The sequence below is a fragment of the Hylobates moloch genome, unplaced genomic scaffold, assembly GCF_009828535.3.
Source record: "Hylobates moloch isolate HMO894 unplaced genomic scaffold, HMol_V3 SCAFFOLD_6, whole genome shotgun sequence".
Classification (NCBI taxonomy): domain Eukaryota; kingdom Metazoa; phylum Chordata; class Mammalia; order Primates; family Hylobatidae; genus Hylobates; species Hylobates moloch.
The window spans coordinates 118462719-118486801 of record NW_026652281.1 but is presented as its reverse complement, the minus strand read 5'-3'; the positions used below and the strand labels follow the sequence as shown (position 1 = coordinate 118486801).

Sequence of the window (24083 nt, the reverse complement as noted above, 5' to 3'; positions counted from 1 at the left end):
TGGGACAGCTCTGCCTCAGGAGGCCAGCAGTCCCTGCCACCTCTCTCTCTGTCCTTCCATCAACCACAGGCCTGGCCCCACTTAACCTCACAGACATCTGGGGTAGAGTTGCCAGATTTAGTAAATAAAAGTACAGGGCTCCCAGTTAAATTTGAATTTCAGGTAAACAATGAGCATTTTTTTTTTTTTTAGTACATTATGTCTCATGCAACATTTGAGACTGACTTATGCTGAAATAGTACTTGCTGTTTATCTGACATTCAAATGTAACTGGGCATCCTGTATTTTATCTGGCAACCCTGATCTGGAAGAATAAAGCAGAGCTTGAGGAAGAGGTCAGCCTCTCATCCCGCTCAGGTAATACAGAAGCCGAGGCTGGATCCAAAGGCAGCCATGGTCCCTATAGTAGAAAGAGCATAAACTTAGGAGTTGAGCCAGGTTAGAACCTCAGCTTGGCAGCTCAAAACTGGGGACCCTGGGGCAAGTGCCTTCTCGGTTCTCTCATCTGTCAAATGTGAGAAATCAGACCTGCCTTGCAGAGCTATTGAGAGGATTCATTGACAGGAGGCCCCTAAAGTTTGTTTAGCATGTGCCCAGGTGTGATGACAGTGCTTCTTGTGATTTCACCTGGTTCTCTACCGACCAGTCCTCCAGATGTGCTGGAGGGCACAGCTATCAGTTCATGATATAGGGCAATGCCTTGATCCTCTGCCAGCCTCCTTATAAGCCCAGGATTTGCTTCTCCAGAAGCTAGTCTTTATTAATAGGCATTATTCTAATTCTGCTTTCTACACAGTAAAAAATGGGTTTGGGTCAGCAAAGATAATAATATATTGTGCCCTTACTCTCTGCCAATCCTGTGCTGAGGGACTTGCATTTGGCCCTGGTAACACCACAATGAGATCCATTAATACTGTGCCCCATTAATAGTAAGTGAAACCGAGGGGTTTAATAACTTACCTAAGGACTCATTGCTAAGTGGTGGGGCCAGGATTTGAATCCAGACTGGCCTGCCTCTAAAGCCTGTGCTCTTTTTTTTTTTTTTTTGAGACAAAGCGAGACTCTGTTGCCCAGGCTGGAGTGCAGTGGCGCGATTTTCTGCTCACCACAGCCTCCACCTCCCAGGTTCAAGCAATTCTCCTGCCTCACAGGCACACACCACCATGCCCAGCTAATTTTTGTATTTTTAGTAGAGACGGGGTTTCACTATGTTGGCCAGGCCGGTCTCGAACTCCTGACCTCATGATCCTCCCGCCTTAGCATCCCAAAGTGCTGGGATTACAGGCGTGAGCCACCGCGCCCAGCCTAAGCCTGTGCTCTTAAGGACAAATGATATTCTTTTTCTCCTGCTCTGGGCCCTAGTGATTCTTCAGGGACAACCACCACTGGCCGAATCTCTATTACAAAGGAAGCCCTTTGTCAACCTTATGGGAAAACCAGAATCCTACTCTGGAGTTAGGGGCAGCAAAAGAGGAGCCTCGCATAAAGAGGAGGTGTTCTCTCTGCTGGGGATTTCTACACCCACTTTCATTGCTTGAGGGCTTCTAAGCGCCAGGCCCAGAACTCTATGCTTTGTGGTATCATCTCGTTTAATCTCTACAACAACCCTTTGGGGTCCCTGTCCCCACTTTCTAGGCTGAGGGGACTGAGGTTTAGAGAGATTGAGCAAGTTGATCCAAGTCCCAAGGATAGTAGCAGAGCTAGGACCTGAGCTACACTGTCCCATTCCAGAGCTAGACTTGTAACCACTATTCCCTCCATGAGTCTTTTCCTTGTTCGCTCTCCTCCAGGCATCCCAGGACCCCCAACCTCTCTGCTGTTCCTTAGCCACAATTCCAGGCTTTATGTTTGGAATTGTGGGTCCTTTCAGACCTGCCGAAAGATCTGGAGAAACTACACAGGTTTGACATCCAGTCCGCGGGCATGGTGGCTGTGAGATGCACCCCAGAACCCCAGGTCTCCCACTCTTCCATACACACACTGACACCGCTTACCACTGGCAGAGGCCAAGATCATGGCTTGCAGCATCTCTGTGTCAAACTGGTTGTTGGGCCAGGTGCCGGTGTCATCGCCATTTTGGGAGCTGGGGAGAGAGTAGGATGGTGAGCACAGACTCCCAGGTCAGCACAGCTCATGCCCCTCCTGTCCTCTCCCAGGGCTCCCAAAGCTAGTACCCTAACCCTACCCCATGCCCAAGACCTGTTTCTCTCAGCAAGGTAGGAGGCACTTCTACAATCCTTTAGAAGCCAGAATCCCACAAGTCAGTCCCCCAAACCAGCTCTTTGCTGTCTCCGATGCTTTTTTTTTTTTTTAGACAGGGTCTTGCTCTGTCATCCAGGCTGGAGTGCAGTGGTGCGATCTTGGCTCATTGCAACATCCACCTCCTGGGTTCAAGCGATTCTCCTGCCTCAGTCTCCCAAGTAGCTGGGATGACAGGCACCTGCCACTGTGCCGGGCTAATTTTTGTATTTTTAGTAGAGATGGGGTTTCACCATGTTGGCCAGGCTGGTCCGATGCATTGAACATAGTGCATTCCCCCACCCACCATGAGAGAGCCTGGCTTCCTGTCACAGTGAGGGAGATCAGACCTTCTCCAGAAGACTGTGAAGGTGGGAATGGAAGAGAATGTTCCAGAGCTAGAGAAAAAGTGGGGACCTAGGAAGTACCTAGGGGGAGATGTAGGAGGCCCCAAGAGACCCTGGAGCAGGGAGAAGAAATTTCTAAAATTCAATGGCTTCCTAAGCCTTCAGAGTAAAATCCACAGCCCTATAAGAACCTGCCCCTCCTATTTTACAAGAACCCCCAAGCCCCGCCCTCAAACACTCTATCATCAAACCTTTTCCAAGGTGCACTTTCCTATCCCTCAAGTTCCCTCTTGCTGTGAATCCTGGGCAGATGGTGTTCCCTAGAATGCCAGTCCCCCAACATTTGCCATGATGACACGAATAAAATGTATCAGAGGGGATCCACTCAGACTGGGCAGGTGCCTCCACTGTCCTCCCATCCCAGCGGCTGCCCCACATGGCACTAGTCACACTGCAACTGTTGTTGTGCCTGTCTGTTCCTCCACCACACTGACTTCTGTGAGGCGGGGACTCCACCTGCTTCCTACTGAAGCACCTAGCACAAAGCCTAGCACTTGGACCTAATTGAGACTTTTAGAAACTCCGAGTGTTGAAAAAACATGAAATGATTCATAATTTTAAAAAATACTAAACCATAAGAAGAATTCTCTACTTCTTAGAAGGTTCAGCTCTACTTGGAATTTTCCCACAGTGACAATTTCCATGATTTTTTCTAATTTCCAAGGATGAAATTATTTCAATTTGCAGGGAAGTGTTGGCAGGAAACAGCCCTGGCGCACACACACACACACAGTCTGCCCGTTAGGTAACTGTTTGGCACCATCTGGCTCAGAGAAGTTTTTCAATAAATATTTGTTGCCTGAATGAGTGGGAAGAGGCCAGCAGGGACAGTTAAGTGACTGTAAGGTAAGAAGAAGGGTTTGGCACCTTGGGAAAGGCTGTAGGGTAGGCCTTGAAGGCATGAAAATGTGTGTGTGTGTGTTGTGTGTGTGTGCATATTTTGTCATGGTGGGTGAGCACAACCAAGAACTGCTTTACAATTTTTCCAAGGTCTGTCCCTGCTTTTGGTTTCGCCCAGTCTGGGATTCCCTGTCCCTAAGTAGATGAACTCAGCCTAAGAACAGACACAAGGCTGCCATGTGTGACCTCTATACCATCACAACAAACATAAAGCTAGGGTTGAAGGGGAAAGCAGGAATCTCAATTCTCCTTCCCAAAAGTGGGAAGAGTTGTAATTCTGTTTCCATTGATTCAATAATTATTTCTTTTCATTTCTTTTTTTTTTTTTTTTTTTTTTTTTTTGAGCTAGAGTCTCGCTCTGTCACCCAGGCTGGAGTACAGTGGCGTGATCTTGGCTCACTGCAACCTCTGCCTCCCAGGTTCAAGTGATTCTCCTGCCTTAGCCTCTTGAGAAGCTGGGACTACAGGTGCACACCTGCCACCATGCCCAGCGAATTTTTGTGTTTTTAGTAGAGACAGGGTTTCACCATATTGGCCAGGCTGGTTTCGAACTCCAGACCTCATGATCCACCCGCCTCCACTTCCCAAAGTGCTAGAATTACAGGCGTGAACCACCGTGCCCCTCCAACAATTATTTCTTGAGCAATTACTATGTACCAGACACAGAGCTAGGTGCTGGGGTTATGGCTGTGAATATGACAGAAATCGTCCATCTTTACGGTGCTCATGGTGGGCACTGAGAGGCTGATTTTAAATAATTACACAATAGAGTAATTGCAATTGTGATACTTGCCATGGGCTGTGTCAGGGGCTACCAGAGGGTATGAAGAGAGGCAGGGGCGGGCAGACCACGAGGTCAGGAGATTGAGACCATCCTGACCAACATGGTGAAACTCTGTCTCAACTAAAACATATTAAAAAAAAAATAATAACCGGGCGTGGTGGCACATGCCTGTAGTCCCAGCTACTTGGGAGGCTGAGGCAGGAGAATCGCTTGAACCCAGGAGGTGAAGGTTGCCACTGCACTCCAGCCTGGCAACAGAGCTAGACTCCCTGTCAAAAAAAAAAAAAAAAGAGAGAGTGGCAGGGTTAGGCAGCTCAGCCAGTCCAGGCTTCCCCGAGGAAAAGACAGTAAATTTAAATCTGAAGAAATTATCCAGGTAATTTTCAGAAGAATACCAGCAAATACATGTAGAAGGAATGACAGAACATCACCACTTTGTAATCACTGATGTAAAAACAGATACAAGCAAGGATCATCAGGGAATACTAAAATTGCATGAAGGGTTGCTGCCTATCTCAAAGTATCATCCACAGATTACTTATATGTTCACAAATATTTTTAAATACCTTTATACAAATATATTTTTATAATGGAGAGATCTGGGACACTGTTTTTACCACACGAAAAACTCAGCATCACTGATAGGGGGACAGGCCGACGTTAGATGAGTCCCAGCGTGATGCTGCGGGAAGTATTCCTACCAAGGTGTGTAATCTGAATCTAACCATCAGAGAATAGCCAGCAAATCCAGGTTCGGGGACATTTTAAAGGACGACTGGCCTGGACTCTTTAAAAATATCCATGTCATTAAAAAAATAAAAAGACTGGGAGCTGGCTCCAGATAAAAAGAGACGAAAGACGTGACAACCAAATGCAATCTATGCTCCTTGATGAAATCCTGGATTTAAAAAACAAAGGATAAAAAAACACACAGAACATTTATGAAAATCTGCTGGTGGATTCTATATTATTGTATTAATGTTAAATTCCTCAACTCAACATCTGGGGTCCTTACTTCCAGCCCGACTGAGCTCTCCCTGGGCCTGGCTGAGGGTGCAGGGTCAAGGCCAGGTGTTCTCAGCCCCAGGTGAAGGGGACTAATGGGAATAAAGTAGAGAGAGCAGGCAAACGGGGGGCGGGGGGTTGCAGGGAGGAGTGCATGGGGTTGTTAGGGAGACAACGGGACCAGATGCCAGAGGTTAGAAGGATGACCTGTCATGGGGAGCAGTGGTGTTGAGGGAATAAAGCTGAGTGGAAAAGTGGGCTTGGAACCATGATGGTTAGGAGTGTAAGGAGGAGTCCTGGGAAACGGTTGAAGGTTGAGGGCCAAACAGGTGGGTGGGCTGCCAATTATGTGAAGCTGGGTAAGAGATGAGCAGAGGGAGAGAGACCTCTTTTTTAACCATTTACTGACAGCTTCCTATTCTGAGCTGACTGGGTAATATATTTGTCTTTTTTATCCTCAGAACCACCCTGCAGATAAGTGTTGTGATTATCTATATTTTCCAACAGATGAAAACAGGGCTCAGGGAGGTTGAGAGACTATACCAGAGCCACACAGCTGGAACTGGTAGAGTTGCAACCTGAAAGCCAGCCTAATATGATTCCAGGGCCTTTGATACACAACAATGTACTGGGCTTCAGCACGGAGGCCTTGGAGCCCCAGCAGCAGATATAAGGGACTCTTCCAGGATTTGGGGAATAGTGAAAAGTAAAAATGGAAGAAATGGACTACATTTAGTCAACTATTTTCCAAGCAGTGGCCTGTGACAGGACCTAGGATTTAAGAGATGATGAATATGGTTCTGGTCCTATTGAGTTTGGGGGGTGTGTGTGTGTGAAGGGAATATCCCATAGACTGGACTATAATAAAATACTCCCTACATCATGCTCAAAAAACTGAGAAATCTAGGAAGTCACCCTGACAACAGCCTGAATTTAATTGTGTTGAAATGTAGATGAGGCTGGGGACGGTGGCTTCCGCCTGTAATCCCAGCACTTTGGGAGGCTGAGGCAGGCGGATCACGAGGTCAAGAGATTGAGACCATCCTGGCCAACATGGTGAAACCCCGTCTCTACTAAAAATACAAAAATTAGCTGGGTATGGTGGCATGTGCCTGTAATCCCAGCTACTCAGGAGGCTGAGGCAGGAGAATCGCTTGAACCCGGGAGGCGGAGCTTGCAGTAAGCCGAGATGGCGCCACTGCACCCCAGCCTGGAGACAGAGCAAGACTCTGCCTCGAAAAAAAAAAAAAAATGTAAATGAATGTGTATGTTTTCTAATGTAGCAAAAGCCTATTAGCATTAGAAAAATAATAATGTATATTCATATGAGGACTTATTCTGTAAAATAATATGTATATTCATAAGAGGAGTTACTCTGCAAATGACTTGGGAAGAATTTTGAAAGACATCTGGAAATTCTCATGATACACTGCAAAGAAGAAAAAAGCTATAATTCTGTTGGACAGTATGGCCTCAGTTGCTATTTTTAAAAAACTAGTAGGAAATGTACCGTATGACTGGGAATAACAGTTCTTAATATGTGAATAAAGTGTCACATGAAAGTGTGACAAGTTTGTGAACAATTTATTTAGGTGAATGAGATTTTTTAAAAATGACGCTTGGCTGGGCACGGTGGCTTACACGTGTAATCCCAGCACTTGGGGAGGCCGAGGCGGGGGGATCACAAGGTCAGGAGATTGAGACCATCCTGGCTAACACGGTGAAACCCCATCTCTACTAAAAATACAAAAAAATTAGCCAGGCGTGGTAGTGGGCGCCTGTAGTCCCAGCTATTCTGGAGGCTGAGGCAGGAGAATGGCGTGAACCCAGGAGGCGGAGCTTGTAGTGAGCCGAGATTGCCCCGCTGTACTCCAGCCTGGGCGACAGAGCAAGACTACGTATCAAAAAATAAATAAATAAATAAATAAATAAAAATAAAAATAAAAATGAAGCTCATGCATATTCTTTGATTACACAAAGAAAAGTTTAGAAAGATATATATATATGAAAAGGTAAAGATTCAACAAATAAATTGCAAAAATGGAAGATGGAGGGGAAGTCTTTTACATTAAAAGAGCATAAGATACTTAAGAGACACTCACTCAAATATAAAATGTGGACTTTATAAAAGAATCATCTGGCCGGGCAAGGTGGCTCACACCTGTAATCCCAACATTTTGGGAGGCCGAGGAGGGTGGATCACTTGAGGCTGGGAGTTCAAGACCAGCCTGGCCAACATGGCGAAACCCTGTTTCTACTGAAAATACAAAATATTAGCTGTGTGTGGTGGTGCACACTTGTAATCCCAGCTACTTAGCAGGCTGAAGCATGAGAATTGCTTGAACCCAGGAGGCGAAGGCTGCAGTGAGCCGAGATTGCACCACAGCCTGGGCAAGAGAGTGAGACTCTGTCAAAAAAAAAAAAAAAAAAAAAAATCTGTTAAAGATGGTGGAGACCAAGATGAAATTATATGATGTCTGAGATTTGCTTCAAAAGAATCCAAGGACAGGATAAGGGTAGGGATATAGGTGAAACAAGATAAGGCATTAGTTGAAGCTGGATAGTGGTATCATACAGGTTCATGACATCATTCTCTCTACTTTTGTACATATTTGAAATGTTTCATATTAAACTGTAGCTGGTGGTGGTTCTCCCTAGATTGTAAAATGATGGGTGTTTTCCTTTCTATTTTTCATGTTTCTATAATGATCATGTACTATTTTATAAGCAGAAAAAAATTAAGTTGCTATTTGTTTGTTGAATGACTGCCCAAACTGAGAGACAGCAGGGATACTGTCTCTCAGAGGAGGGATGGTAGTGTGGAGCCATCAGAGAACAGGCTAGGGACCAAATGGAGACTCTTTGTGCAGAGGCTGGGGACAGCTGCAGGGCAGGGCCTGGGTTACAGCCTAAGAAGGGGGAAATGGTTTGCTGGGCTCAGAGCTTGAGACAACAGCTATTGGGATCAGACACCCAAAGGATGACCTGAGAAGGGATAGTAGTGGGGAGGAGAAGCATGTGCCAAGCAGGAACTTAAGAATGTAAGTCTTCTTCATTTTTTCTCCCTTTTTCCTTCCTTCCTTCCTTCCTTCCTTCCTTCCTTCCTTCCTTCCTTCCTTCCTTCCTTCCTTCTTTGCCTCTCTCCCTCCCTCTCTCCCTCTCTCCCTCTCTCCCTCTCTCTCTCTGTCTTTCTCTCTTTCTCTCTTTCTTTCTTTCCTGATGGAGTCTCACTCTGTCACCCAGACTGGAATGCAGTGGTGTGATCTCAGCTCACTGCAACCTCCACCTCCTGGGTTCAAGTGATTTCCCTGCCTCAGCCTCCTGAGTAGCTGGGACTACAGGGGTGCACCACCACACCTGGCTCATATTTTGTATTTTTAGTAGAGACGGGGTTTCATCATGTTGGCCAGGCTGGTCTCAAACTCCTGACCTCAGGTGATCCACCCACCTCAGCCTCCCAAACTGCTGGGATTACAGGCGTGAGCCACCACACCTGGCCAGGTCTTCTTCCTTCTGTCTAGGCAGTGTGACCCAGTGCTGACTTGAACTTGAACCAAGTTTACTGAAGAACTCAACACTAGCCCTGCTTTGAAGCTGGTGTGTCTGACCAGACCAGGCTGGAGGGCAGTGGGCAAGACGGTGGGGAGGGAGTGAGGCAGGGCATCAACAGAAGGCTGGAACCAGGGTTAGACTGAATAAAAGGAACCTCTCCTCTTCATCCCCTCACTCCAGTGCCAGCAAAGAGAAAACTCCCTGTCATTCCCTTGATCCCAGGAGGCCTCACCACAAGGCTTTTGCATAGGCTTTTCCCATTTGGAATGCTCTTCCTTCTGTGTAGGCAGTGTGACCCAGAGCTGGCTTGAACTTGAACCAAGTTTACTGAAGAACTCAACACTAGCCCTGCTTTGAAGTGAAGCTGGTATGCCTGACCATCTGGAATGCTCTTCCTTCTTTTATTCAGCTGGTTAATTTGTATTTGTCTTTCAGATCTCAGCACAACTTCATTTCCAGGATGTCCTCCTGCTCCCTAAATCAAATCCCTATTATATGCCCACACCACCAGATACAATTCTACCTAGCACTTATGACAGTTTCAGCCTCACATTTATTTTTGTAAATATTTGGTCAATATTTGTCTCCTTCAATGCGCTGTAAACTCCTTGAGGGCAGGGGCCTCCCACATCGAGAACACTGGCCAACAGAAAGTGCTCACTGACCATTTGTTGAATGAATGAAGGAGAGAAGTTGAAGTTACTGGACTAGATCCTAACGCTTATTTCACTTTGGAGCCGCTGAATCAAAAATGTTTGTTGTGGCCGGGGGCGATGGCTCACACCTGTAATTCTAGCACTTTGGGAAGCTGAGGCAGGTGGATCAGTTGAGGTCGGGGAGTTTGAAACCAGCCTGGCCAACATGGCGAAACCCATCTCTACTAAAAATACAAAAATGAGCTGGGTGTGGTGGTGCACACCTGCTGCCCCAGCTACTCAGGAGGCTGAGGCAGGAGAATCGCTTGAACCTGGCAGGCAGAGGTTGTGGTGAACCAAGATCGCACCACTGCACTCCAGCTTGGGCAACAGAGCAAGACTCTGTCAAAAAACAAACAAAAAAAATGTTTGTTGCATCTCCCACAAGTTAACTAAGGAAGCAGAGAGAGGAGAGAGAGAGAGGTTCCGCACCTTCTCCTCCATATCTCCAAGAGCTCCCACATGTATTCCAGGCCACTAAGCCTCTCATTTGATGAAAAGGGAGTTGAGGCAGGGGTAAGGTTCTCACCCCAGAGGACACATGAGAGGCAGTTGGTGGGGCTTCCAGGTTCAATGGTGAATTCTGCTTCAAAGCCAGTGTACAGCCTGGGGTGGAGGTAGGTAGAGGGAACATAAATGGCCTAGAACTTCTCAATGTCACCTCCTCCTGGAAGCCTTCTCTGATCTTTCCCCCCATTACACTCACATTGTTCTCTGCCTCTCAGAACTTAACAGTGATTTGTGGCTACTAGATTTTTTTTTTTTTTTCATAATCTCGGTTCACTGCAACCTCTGCCTTCCAGGTTCAAGCAGTTCTCCTGCCTCAGCCTCCCAAGTCGCTGGGATTACAGGTGCCTGCCACCACGCCTGGCTAATTTTTGTATTTTTAGTCGAGATAGGGTTTCACCATGTTGGCTGCCAGGCTGGTCTCAAACCCCCGACCTCGTGATCTACCCACCTTGGCCTCCCACAGTACTGGGATTACAGGCGTGAGCCACAGTGCCCAGCCATTTTTTTTTTTTTTTTAAGTGTTACTTGTGCAAATTTTCTGTCTCCTCTGCTGGCCTGGAAGCCTATGAGTTCTGGGATCACGTCTATTTGTTCACTCCTATAACCCGATGTTTAGTACAGGGCCCTGCTCATAGTAGATGCTCGATAAATATTTGTTGAATAAATGAATGAATGAATACATTAATGACCTAATGGGTAACTTATGAGAAGGTTGGCAAGGCCAGCAGGGAGAAGGACAACAGCTGGGGCCAAAGGAAGGGCAAGGGCAGCCCAAACCTTTTGATCTGCTGCTTTTTAGGGGCCTTCTAAGAAGCGCTTTGCATTCCTAAAATGGGTGACAGGACTGTGCATGCCCAGGAGCTGGAATCTCTGCCATACACCAAGAGCTCCTGGGTCCTTGTGGCAACAAGGGTTTGGTTGGTTGCAGGATGGGGAGAGACAACTCTTGGAAGCTCAGCATCTGTAGCAACTTGGCAAATGTGGACAGCAAGTACTCAACCATTGAGGAGGTAGGGTAAGGTGGCCCAAGCTCCTGCTTCTCTCCCTGGGCTCTGAGACTCCTCCAGGCTCCTGACTTCTAAATGGGAGGCCTGGCCCAGAGCCTATCCCACTCTGCTCAGACCAACTGAAGGTCTTTCTGCTGAAGTTTCCCTCCCCTTCAGCCCGCAGGGGGTTCCTGTCTCAGCAGGAATTCATACCAGATTGAAATGAGCAGCTGGGGCTGCTTGGATGGGAGGGTGTGTGGTGGAGAGCTGCGATCAAAGGCTCAGTGTGTGAGGGGCAGGGAAGGAAGAGAGCGGGGTGTTGGTAGGTGGTGGGTGGGGGGTTGTGTGTGCTGGCTTGCCCACAAGCACAAAAAAATGAGAGACAGAGACAGAGGCTCAGAGAAAAAGACAAGATAAAAGAAAAAGAGAGAGAAAGAAAGAGTAACAGAGAAAGAGGCAGAAAAAGACAACGGGCACAGAGAGATATACAGAGACAGAGACAAAGAAAGAGATGCAGTGAGGCTGAGAACAGAGAGGAAAGCAGAAATAGTGGGAGACAGAGAAACAGAGAGGCTGGAGATAGAAGAACACAAGGCGCTAGGAAATGGTGAAAAGAGAAACAGAAAAGAGGTCCAGGACAAGGACAGGGAGGCAGAGATAGAGAAGGAGAAAGAGACTAAGGGTCCTGTGTAGTTACTCACTCCACATTTATTGAGCACTTATGCCATGGCAGGCACAGTGGGCGGCACGGATCAATGCAAGCAGACAAATGAAAGGGACTGAGGCTGAGGTGCAGCAATCAAGACGGAAGCTAAGACAGAGATGGAGAAGAGAGGGAGAGGCAGAGATTGCAAAGTGAGATAGCGACTGAGGGAAGGACTGAGAGGTAAGAGAAAGTGTCTAAGACAGAAACTCAAGAAAAAGGGGCAGAGACACGGAGACCCCACAGACAGAGAGCAGGACAAGTAGGGGCAGAGGACAGTGGGAGGAGGGGCCGGAGAGGGGGGCCTGCTCCATGCCCCGTCCAGTCCTTCCTCAGTCCCACCTCCAGCTGTGCTGCCTCCACTCTCCCCAGGCTGCAGTCAGCCTTGGCTCTGGAGGTTCTGGAGGCTCTGGTGGAGACGCTGAGTGTGGATGGCCTTCTCCGGTCAAATGTTTTTCTGCCTGAGCCCCAGGTCAGAATGGAGCCCAGCTCAACTCAGGGGACGGGGTTAGGCAGTACATGGGCATAGAAAGCCTCACTTTCACCCAGAGACCAGCTTAAGACCATCCTTTGGTTCCACAGTGCCCTCAGGGGATAGGAAAAGGTGCCAGTCGTGGGGAGGAGGGAAGGGGCAAGCATGTGAATTGAGCTTCCTGAACAGTCAGGGCAGTTGCCTCTTCCTTCCGGGGTCTGTGTGCCAGCCCCCCACACACCAAGACCTCCCTGGGATCTCAAACTGAGGGAGAAGCCATTCGTAGCAAATGCTGAGCCCTCCCCCATCTCCTCCCACGTCATCCCTGAGAAAATGCCGCAGAGAAGAGGGTGGGCTGGAGAATCAGTCACCTACCCACTGGTTCCGGGTCTCTGGGCCTGAGAGAAACGCCAGTCCGTGTTGGGCGGGGCTTGCTGTGGAGAAAACAGAGGGAAAGGGGCTGAGTACCCGTGAGAAGTTAGAATGTCACCCGAGCCCCTAGGGATGGGCGGGGAGAGAAGGAGGGGAGTGGGCACAGAGAAGAAAACGGGCTAACAGGGGGCAGGGGTGGACTCATCTCCAAAGACAAAATACACCTCAGGTCTCAGAGGTCTGAGGTACCAGAAACCAAGAGATAAATCACATTTCATCTGACCACAGTGAGCAAGCTGAGACTCCTTTCCTGAAGAAATGGCCCCTTCCTCCCTGCCCCCAGAGTCAGAACTCCTGAGCCAAAATTCAAGGACTGAAGGCATCTTCTGTGGAACTGGGGGAAGAGGTGCAGAGAAAGCCCCCTAAAGTGGCAAAGGAGGCTTTTCAATGAGAATTCTACCAGCCCTAGATGAATTTATTCAACTCCTCAGCTGGGAACAAAGCATCCTCTGCAGCAAGATGGCTGCTGCTCCTGGTAACCCTTTTGGTGCCAGGTTGTGCAGTGACACATTCACAGGGACACCTTCTCTGGGTCCTTGGCTCGCAAGAATCTCTTCCCACAGCTAAATACATTATTAATTTGGGAGTCATGCCAGATTGGGCCTTTGCAGGGCATCCAAGTCCCTGACACTTCTCACCCCTAGAACTCCGTGCCAGACAATGGTCTGTGACTAAGGAGAAGAGAACAAGGCTGCTCTGTCTGAGACGGAGAAAAATGGAAGGGATGCAGGGAGGAGGGATCCAGCTCCCACAGCCTCTAAGCAGGGCCAAGTAAGTCTCCAGGGCTCCCAAGCAGCTGATTTGTAGCCATCTCCCACCTAGCTGAAGGTGTGGGGCTCTGGCCAGCCACTTCATTCCTGAGTCCCTTCTGGTCTTTCCAGGGGATGTGTTATCCCATCACACACTCTCATGGAGCACTCCTAGAGCCACCTCCTCACTGGTTCTGGGGTGGGCTGGTAATTAATACTCATACTTGCTCCCAGAAGCAGAGAGTGTGAGTATCTCAGGTTACTCCAGGGAGAAGGAAGCTCCAGAACTGCCAGTGGCTCACTCAAGGCTCACAGGTGGCAGTGATATGAGCAGAACCCAGAAACCTAGCATTCCAGGTGTATTCGGGAGTCACCAGCACCATTCTGGGGCTGCCATGGAGAAGGGCACAGGGATGGCCAGTCCTCAGCCACTGTATTCTTAGACACAGCAGAATCTACATGGAAATGCAGTGATTGTGATAGGAGGAAAGGGAGCTGGGGGAACTCAACCTACACAAGGATAACTGGCCAAGTTTGCGCTGCGGGAACTGCTCAGAAATGAGGAGCCGCAGAAGACTTTCCCCACATGAAAGGTCCTAAAAGGGAAGGAACCCCACCCTTGCCCCATCCCAGCAGAAGCAAAGTCCCAGCAGAGGCAACTCCCCTCTCCTGTCCTCAAGCTTTTAAAGTTCCAAGTGCCAAGAAATTAAAAGCACACATTCTGGAGTTAGACAGGGGTTAGAATCTCTCTTACTTGCTCTGTGAACTTGAGCAAGTCACTTGACCTCTGTGAAACTGTTATATGAGAGGCATGTCAGTACCTAGCCAACCGCAATGGTGGGAAGAGCAAATGAGATGAGGTTCTCAAAGGAGTTATATAGTAAGTTTCTCTCAATCAGCTATCAAAATCACCTGGGGGTGTTTCAAAATACAGTCCTGGGAGCAGAGTTAGGCATAGATATATTTTGAATAAAAGCTCCTGGAGTTGGGGAAACTTGTGTTTTATACTATTGTAGTTTCCTCACACATAAGGGAACCCTGGCATCTGGCAGAGCCTATAGCTTTCCATCTGCCAGAGGAGACAGGACTTGCTAGAGTCTCAGATAGTTTGGTCACCTCCAAATCTCTGAACCTAGATCGCTGGGCACACTGTGATCACGACGGCGCCAAAAGCCTGTACCTCTGGGGGTTGAGAGCCAGGGCGCTCTAGGCTTCCACTTCCTGCGGGAGGAAGGGGCCTCTGGTGCCACTGGAGTCCCAGGCCTGCTGTCCTAAAGAGGCTCACTCATTCGCCCAACGCCGAGCCCTGCCGCGCCTCGGGCCACTGGGCAGCTCTGCCTGTCCGCCTGCTCGAGGCTTCTGGGTTGAGGAGTCGTCACCCTTGAGACGGAGTCCCGGGACCATCTGGACCTCTGGCCCAAGGGTCGTAGAGTCCCGCCCGCCCAGCACTTAGAGCGGGAGTCGCTCCAGCGCTCCTGGCCCCGCGCCTCGCTCAGGCCGCCCCCCAGGCGACCCAGCCCAGCCCGGGGCGCAGGTGGGAGAGGTGAGAGGAGGCTCCGGAGTCCTCGCCTGGTCCTGGGCGGCCGCGATCTGGGACCCTTAATCAGGCGCGCACAATCAGCTACGAGTACCCCTGAGCCCGGCAGAGGGAGCGTCAGAGGGGAGCTGAGAGTGGGCCGGGACAGGCCTGTCAACCTGGCCGCGAGCGACTGGCAGTGAAAGCTGGTATTCGCGTAAGCCCACGTGCGAGGGGCGTGTGCGTGCGTCCGCGCACGTGTTGGCCGGGCGTGGCGAGCCCGTGCACCTTGTGTGGGCCGTGGGGGTGGCCTGCTGGGAGTACACGCATGAGCCCCGCGCGCACACTAAGTCCTGCAGACAGGTGCGGTTGGGTGATGCGGGGATAGGGAGGGTAACAGCGAAGTCACAGATGGCGGGAGTTGGGGAGAAATCGAAGAGGAAACCTACAGACCGGCGAAACGTGCCGGAGCCGGCGCCTAGGAGGCTGGCTGCAGGGGTGGATCTGTGACTGCCTCCTCCCGGGACCCCCGACACCCGCGGAAATCGCCCGAAATTCACCGGAAGCTCGACGGGGGCCCCAGCCTTTTTTGGGTGTGGGGGTGGGGGGTCGGTCCCACCTCCCCTCGCCCACAGTCGCCACCACCCCCCGGTGCTCGGAGCCCCATCCCTTAATCGGCCACTCCTCTGGTTCCGCGCAAAAGGTCCAATGATCCCGAGAATCGGGTGGAGCGCAGCCAGCGGCCGAGCCGGCCGGAGAGGAGTGGATGCAAGTTCAATCCCTTATGAGGACGGGCGGCTTCTCCAGTGCCGCCCCCAGGGGTCGCCCGGGGCGGCGCCGAGCCCCTCACCTGGCTCCGCTCCCGCAGCGTATTAGAGCGGGACCGGATGGCGTCAGGCTCCAGCGCCAGAGCTGTGGGCTGCTGAACGCTGAGGGGTCTTAGAAAAGTGAAGTCACTGCCGTCCGAGGCCGGTGAAAAGCACGTCCTGTAGCAGTGGCTCTGCGAGTCTGTGGGCCGCAGCGTCACCTCCATGTACTTGAGCGTGCCGTCCGAGCTCACCTGCAGGTTGGGGCTGGACTGCTTATAGAAGTCCCGGGAGGGTGAGTCCTGGCGCCTGCAGCACTGCCCTCCACCCCCGTCCCCGTCTGCGTTCCCCTGAAGGCACTTAGCTGACAGAAAGGTGAAGGTGACTAGGGATAAGAGACTGACGGTCGCTAGAGCCACAATGAGGTAAAGGGTAAGGTCTGAACGCTCAGGAGGGTGTATGAGGAAGTCACTGGATTTGGGCATTTCCTCAGGGTCCTCATCTTCCAGAACCAGCAGCACTGTGGCTGTGGAGGAGAGTGAAGGGTCACCATTGTCCCTCACCAGGACCACCACCTGCTGGGTGTCAGAGTCATCCTCCAGTAAGGCCCGGGCTGTGCGCACCTCACCAGTGTGTGTAGACACGAGGAACAGTCCTGGGGCTGTGGACTGTGGCAACAGTGAGTAGGAAAGCCACGCATTGTGGCCTGCATCAGCATCCACGGCTGTCACCTTGGTGACCAAGGAGCCAGGAGGAGCAGAGCGAGGGAGACGCTGGGGGGCTGAGTGTTCCCAGCCTGGCCGTGGGTGCAGCACAGCTGGGGCATTATCATTCTCGTCCAGGACAAACACGTGCAGAGATGTGTTGGCATCCAATGGGGGAGAGCCGGAGTCTCGAACCCCCACCACAATCTGCAACATCTGCAGCAATTCATAGTCAAAGGTACGCTGGGCAAAGACCCGTCCATCCTCTGGGTTGACATACACAAAGGAGGACGCTGGGGCTCCCTGAACCTGATTTCCTACAATGGAGTAGGTGAGGCGGGCATTATCCCCAGTGTCTCGATCTGAGGCAGCCACAGTGCAGAGAAGGGAGCCCGGAGGCCGGTTTTCTAGGATGTAAGCAGTGTAAAGCTGCTGGTTGAAGCGGGGTGCATTGTCATTGACATCTGAAATGTTGAGCCTGATGGTGAGATGTTTGTGTAGGGGAGGTGAACCAGCATCGCTGGCCAGCAGCTCGATGATATAGTGGGATGTGGCCTCCCGGTCCAAAGGCTGGCTGGTGAGCAGCGAGTAGTGGTTCTCAGAAGGCTTAATCTGAAATGGCAGGTCCGGAGAGATATCAAGGCTCACTTCACCATTTCTACCTGAGTCTCGGTCTCGCACATTAAACAACCCCACTACTGTGCCCACTGGTGTGCTCTCTAGGACAGGGTTGGCCAAAGAGGCCAATAGCACCTCTGGGGCATTGTCATTGACATCCCCCACATCCACTTGAATCACACAGTGGCCCTCCATGGCAGGCTGTCCCTGGTCACAGGCTCTCGCATGAATTTCATAGAAACTTGACTCCTCAAAGTCTATGGGACCCAACACATGGATTGCCCCACTGCTAGGGTCTAGGCCAAAGAGGTTCCGTACTGCCTCAGATGTGTGGTCTCCAAAAGAATAGTCTAGTTGGCCGTTGGTGCCCTCATCTGGATCAGTGGCATTGAGGCGGAGCAGCAGAGTACCAATGGGTGCATTCTCTGGGATTCCCACACGTAGAACTGAGTATTGGAAGGTTGGAGCATTATCATTGATGTCCAGCACGATGACAGAGATAAGGGTGGTCCCTGAGTGGGCTGGGATCCCCCCATCCACAGCAGTAAGCACCAGCTGATGTCTTGCCTGGGCTTCACGATCCAGCTGCTGCTCTAGCACCAGCTCTGGGAATGGCTTCCCGTCTTTTAGGGTCTTCACATTCAGAGAGAAGTGGCTGTTGGGGCTTAGAGTGTAAAAGCTCACAGTATTGGTGCCTACATCCGGATCCTGGGCACTGTCCAGTGGGAATCGTGCCCCAGGTGCCGCTGATTCTGAGATGCGCATCTCTCGCTCAGGGGTGGCAAAGCTAGGAGAGTTGTCATTGAGATCCAGGATCTCTACCTCTACACGGATTAGCTCCAGGGGGTGTTCAGTCACCACCTGCACTGGCAGCAGGCAGCTGGTGCTGGCTCCACATAGGCTTTCTCGGTCAATCTTTTGATTCACTGCCAGGGCACCACTCATCAAGCTCAGGGAAAAATAGCGCCCATTCTCCTCAGAGCCCAATTGCAGCCGCCGGCTCAACAGATCTGTCATCTTTAAGCCCAGATCCTGAGCAACATTCCCCACCAGCGTCCCCGGCTCAGACTCCTCCACCACTGAGTAACGAAGCTGCCCAGACACCCAGCCCCAGCAGCACAAGGACAACATGCACAGCACTTGCCATTTCCCAGCGAGCTGTGGGGGTGTCTTGGGCCCCATGACCCAGAAGTCCCTTTGTGGAGAGTAAGTCTGTGCTGTCCTGTCTCCAAGGTAGACCCAGGGCTTGGAATGCAGCAGCTGAAGTCTCTTATGTCTCCTTCCAGCCTCTTAAAAACTGCTCGGAGGTTTGCCTGCTTGCAGCAGTTCTTCTTAGTCACCGAGTGGCGGGGGTGGGCAGGGGGGAGGGGAGCTGAATTTGAGTGGAGCTGGGGAGCTGGAGGAGGAGAGGCGGGCTGGAAGAGCAGATCTCCCACCTCAGCTCTGAGTCTGATTGGCCAAAAAGTCTGTGTGCTCTCAACCAATTATAGAGTCTCCTCAATCCTGGAAACCTTGGGAACACAGGCGGCAAATCTGTGTCACAGAAGCTTCCTACCTCCCCACTCATTTCGTGCTGCAGGTTGATTCAGCCCCCTTGGCAGCAAAGTTTGACAGCTCAGATGGTACTCAACAGGGAAGACAAAGTGATACAAAACTCCTCAGCGTTCTGTCCCAGCAACTTCCTGCATGACTTCAGAAGTTTCCACCACTTTGCTTGAACCAGCAAAATCTTGTCCTTCTGGGAGAGGCAAAGCCCATGTATTCCCCCACCCTCCCCCATCCTGCTGAATGCTGCTAAGGTGAGAGAAAAGATTAGTAAGAACCTTGTAAAGTCTTGCCCTGACTCTCCAGCAATGCTTTGAGGAAATCTCAATGTCAGCTGACATGGGACTTAGCTTTTCTGACACCCCAGACCCCAAATGTGGAATGAGTGTTACAGTTTTTGGGTAGGGGAACATTTCTGGGGCTGAATCAGGTCACCCAGGAGAGTGGTCAGAGGCCAAGCATGGATGGCTTCTAGGTTTCATGGTTTCATCTAATTCAGAAGAACTCAACTTAAAGATGCACAGGGTGGCTGTTTCTATGAATCAGCCAACTGTAAACCAGTTTTCTGGCATAAGTGATTTCACTTACTGCTTTTTTCCAAAGGTGATGACCAACCCGCCCCAACCTTCCAATTCACCACATCTAGTTCAAATCCCCAGTAGGGACTTGATACGAGTCCTAAGACCCAGACCAAAAGATCTATGCTACCACTCTGATGTGTGCCTCTCTATTCCTTTAGTTCTCTCCTCTTTCTGCTGTCTGCTATGTTTCAAATAGAGAGGTCCCTTCACAGTGTACTAGATACTGTGAGACAAAGATTTTATTTCCCCTCAATCCCTTGGGAAATGGTAACCTAGAGTTAAGGTACTTCAGAATCTGATCCCCTCTTTCAGAAAGAGTAGAGAAAACAGCCACCTTTGTCCAAGTGACTGCCTGGTGCACTGTACCCTGTGCACTGTAGCCTCCTGTCTCCCACATTCCATCAGCATGCTTCCACAACAGCCTGGCTCTTGATCACCAATTACTTTCATTTCTTACTCAGATATAGGCATGACCCTCCCCCAATGCTAAATTGTGACAACTCTGGTTAATTCATAAAACAATTACGAAGCACAGTGTCTACCACATAGTTACCTCTTACAAAAATGGTGACATCACTATGGGCTCTTACTGAGAGGCCAGTACTCTCTAGGACATGGCCTAGCCATATGCCTGGATCAGAATAACCCTCAAGCATTGGTTGAGCCTGCAAAGGTCTCACCTCTAGCCCATAGAGAAGATCAGAGGGTGGGCAGCTTGGGCGAACAGGCTCCCCTGCCATAGGTGCACTGGGTGACTTCACCATCATGAAGCTATCACTCCGAGTTGGTGCAGAAGCCAAGGGTGTACAGCCGTGAGAGTGGCCTCCCACATCAACAAACTTGATAGGATCATCTGACCCTAGCTGGATTCGGAGGATCCCATTGGAAGGGGGAAGCCCCTCCCTCCTTCGAGATCTGGTGAGACAGGCACAGGTGCCAGCAGGAAAGCAGGTCACTCCGCAGGCTGCCCCACGAAGACACTTAGAGAGTAGTGCCACGAATGAGCCAAAGGAGACAAAGCAAATTGCCACTAGGGACACAGCCAAGTAGAGAGTTAGACGAGATTCTCCTTCCCTTGGAGCTGAAGATTCTCGAAGATCTGGGACAACTGGATGAGTGTCTTCCTCTAAGGACACTAAGAGAGTAACAGAGGTAGAGAGTGGTGGACTACCACTATCCTTTACCACAATGACCAGCTTCTGTGGTGGGAGGTCAGCTGGGATGGGAACAGCCGTCCGCACCTCCCCAGCATATCGAGAGACTGCAAACAGGCTGGGATCTGGGGCCTCCAGGAGCTGATAGGAAACCCAAGCATTGTAACCTGAATCCAAATCCACGGCAGTCACCTTTGTGATTAGGTGGCCAGCACCAACTGATGGAGGCAGTGCTTGGGGACATAAGGAACCAGGCCGGGCCCGAGGACGGAGCACAGCTGGGGCATTGTCATTGAGGTCCAGCACAAATAGACGAACTGTCACAGTGCTGCTAAGGGGTGGGTTGCCCCGATCCCGGGCCTGCACCTCAAACTGCAGTGTCTGGGTTTGCTCATAGTCAAAGGATCGAGTAGCATGAACAGCTCCTGTCTGGGGGTTCAGAGAGATGAAGGAGGAAGCTGATACATCTCGATTCCTGGGCTCCAGGAGCGAGTAGGAGATAAGCGCATTCAAGCCAGAGTCTGGGTCAGAGGCTGCAAGGGAGCAAAGCAGGTCCCCTGGGCGATTGTTCTCAGGAACAAACACCTCATGTGACCTCTGAAAGAAAGAGGGTGGATTATCATTCACATCTGAAATATTGAGGAAAATAGTTCTGTGGGTACTGAGAGGAGGGTTCCCAGCATCAGAAGCAGTGACCATGATGTCATAGCTAGATTTGGCCTCTCGATCCAAGGGTCCAGCAGTCACCAGGGAGAACTGGTTCCTGAAGGCAGACTTGAGGGCAAATGGCAAGTGGTCGGGAATGCGGAGGCTCACATCTCCGTTTGACCCTGAGTCCGGATCCTGCACACTGATAAGTGCCACCACAGTGCCAGGTTCTGCACTCTCAGGGAGGGTTCCAAGCTCTGAGGTCACTGTGATGTAAGGGGCATTGTCATTTACGTCCAGCAGATCCACTCGAAGGCTGCAATGTTGCTCCATGGCTGGAGAACCCCCATCGCGAGCCCGCACATCAAATTCGTAGTAATTCTCACTCTCAAAGTCTAGGGGCCCCAAAAGAGTAAGCTTTCCAGTAGTGGGGTGCAGGCTAAAGAGGTTTCTTACACGATCAGGGGTATGACCACTGAAATAAAAGGTGACGTTACCACTGGGACCCAGGTCCGGGTCGGAGGCATTGAGCTGGATGAGCACCATGCCCGCTGGTGCGCTCTCCAGCACACTAATCCTGTAGCTGGATTGCTGGAAGGCTGGGGCGTTGTCGTTTACGTCCAGCACGGATACCCGGAGCTCTGCGGTGCCGGATCTCGGCGGGTTCCCTCCATCGACAGCAGTCAGCACCAGGCGGTAGTCCGATTGCTTCTCTCGATCCAAAGGCTTCTCCAGGAGCAGCTCTGGGACCAGGCTGCCGTCGCTGCGCTTCTTCACATCCAGTGCAAAGTGTTCATTGGAGCTCAGCCTATAGCTGCTAATCGAATTGCTCCCCACATCTGCATCCTGAGCCTTTTCCAACGGGAAACGCTGTCCTGGAGGAGCTGCCTCCCCAATTTCCAAGTCCAGCTGCTGCCGCGGAAAACGGGGGGCGTGATCATTCACATCTACGATCTCTACCTCTGCTCGGTACATTTCCAAAGGACCTTCGGTGACAAACTCCAGGGGCACGATGCAGCTGGCACTGAGCCCACACAGTGCCTCTCGGTCGATTGGGTTCTTGATGAGCAGGGCTCCGCTGTCCAAATCCACACGGAAGTGTCTTTGGTTCACCTCTCCAGCGACCTGCAGCCTGCGAGCTGACAGACTGTCCGTATCCAGCAGGAAATCTTGGGCGACATTCCCTACAAAAGTCCCTTCCTGTGACTCCTCTGGGACCGGGTAGCGGATCTGCCCACACACGTAACCCAGGTGGTAAAAGAGGAACAAAAGGGTAGCCCACCGCCAGATTTCTGTCCAGCCTCTCACCTTGCGGAGCATTGCTGCCGCCCGCTAATTCTCTACTTGCTCCTGAGACGCGGATGAAGCCGACCCGCCCCAAACAGCCACAGCAGCTGGAGACACCTATCTCTCTTTCCCCGCGCCAGCTCTGGCGCGGTTCGGCCGGCGCCGCAAGGGTTACGCGCCGTTTTTGCTGGTGGCGGGGTAGATTTGTCTGCCTTTCACTACCCGATTGGCAGACAGCGGCTCCCGGGCTCAGCCAATAGGCTGAGCAGAGAACGTCCCAACAGCAGCAGGGTTAATGCGTCGCAGCATTGGAGGGGAAAAAGCCCACCCTATCCTCCACGCTCCCCCACCCCCCAAAAAACCCAGCCTATCTTTTCGCCTTCCTCCCGCTCAACGGCATGTTTTTCCACGGGTTGTTACCTCTGTGGGGAGGCAGACAACATATATGGTTTTTTGGTTTTTTTTTCCTAACACACCGACTGACCCCGCCCCTTTTCGGCGGGGAAAACAGCCACAGCCTGAGCCCTAGCAACCTGCGGCCCACTGAGAGGGAGAGTAGCCATTGGAGAGTGGTCACTTTGTTCAAGCCAGTGTTGTCATCAACCAGTATTCTAAATGAGTAGCTTCCGTCTCAGTCTGATTGTATTAGAGCAACTGCTAATTAGAACCACTGCCATATACTCAAAACTCTGCCCTTCTGCAGAATATTCAGAAACGGATCCATCTCTTTGCAGAAAAGGCTTACACATTAATGTAGCCAATTAAATTTATGCAGTACACGTTCTCATTGTAACAGGAGGCACAGCAGAAACCAAACCTCTCTTATTCAGACATTTGCTAGTGATACACTAGATACACTAAATTACCATTCATTGATTTCAAGGACAGTATGGAAGCAGGGTGGAGGAAGCCAGGAGAGGGAGATGTTTCAAAACAGTAAAGAATCAGTGTGTCTGGGAGGTGCTAAGGACCAGATCTCTTTACCTGGCAGAATGCTAATGTTCACAGATTTAATAGCTTCCTTGAATGATTCAGATCAGCTACCAACAGCATTGTGCCTACAAATTCCCTTTATTTGACACCAAGGTATTCTTGATCTGTTGTTAATTACCAACGAAGACCATTTCAAAAGAGCAAGGTTTTCACTTAGCCCCAGGGGACCTCTTGGAGCTGGAGACTTGATCTCACCCCACCCCCACCCTCATCCAGACCTCCCAGCAACCTAGCTACTCCCTTGCACAAGCACAGAAACACAACACAATTCACACTGTAGGTACATACAACCTGCAATCTGAGTGGGAAACACACTAGAGCACAGAGAAAGAGAAAAATCCATCCTGATCTGGACATGCAATTTCTTAATTCAACCAAGTCCTTACCTAGGTTACACTGGCTGCCAAAAAAAGCAGCAACAACTGGAGTTCTTATCCTTCCCCAATATTTTTCCAAGCCTTGATCCTCAGGAATATCCTTTTGACTATGGTGGGAACCAATATTCTGGTGTCAAAGAGAGGAATCTGGCTTTCTGTGTTCTTTTACACACACACACACACACACACACACGCACACACACAAACACACACCCCTCTATACCTTCTCCCATGGGAATGTTGGAGGTGTAAACCAGCCTGACCTATTAGGTGTTTATGCCAGAATTCACTGTCTCTGTGAATGGCACTGTCATCCACCCAGCTGCCTTAGTCAGAATCTAGGGGGATCAACCTTGACTCATCCCTGTCCCTCACTTCCTATATCATGTCAACCAACAAGTCCTGATGATTTTATTGTAGT

The 24083-nt window shown here is 50.6% G+C and overlaps 1 protein-coding gene across 16 annotated transcripts in view; it reads right to left on the bottom strand.

Moving 5' to 3' along the window:
- The window catches only part of LOC116471632 (protocadherin gamma-C4), a 151620-nt gene that overhangs the window by 5460 nt on the left and 122077 nt on the right, over positions 1-24083 (bottom strand). For 13 of the 16 annotated variants that reach the window (XM_032158164.2, XM_058439942.1, XM_058439939.1 and 10 more), the window contains 2 exons: positions 12628-12686; positions 1995-2083 (listed from right to left, as the gene is read on the bottom strand). In XM_032158164.2, coding sequence (XP_032014055.1) covers positions 1995-2083; positions 12628-12686 — 148 coding nt within the window. Of the gene's footprint in view, positions 1-1994; positions 2084-12627; positions 12687-14613; positions 18843-19883; positions 22488-24083 lie in introns of those variants that run through there. The other 3 variants (XM_032158158.2, XM_032158156.2, XR_009213828.1) reach the window with 3 other exon arrangements.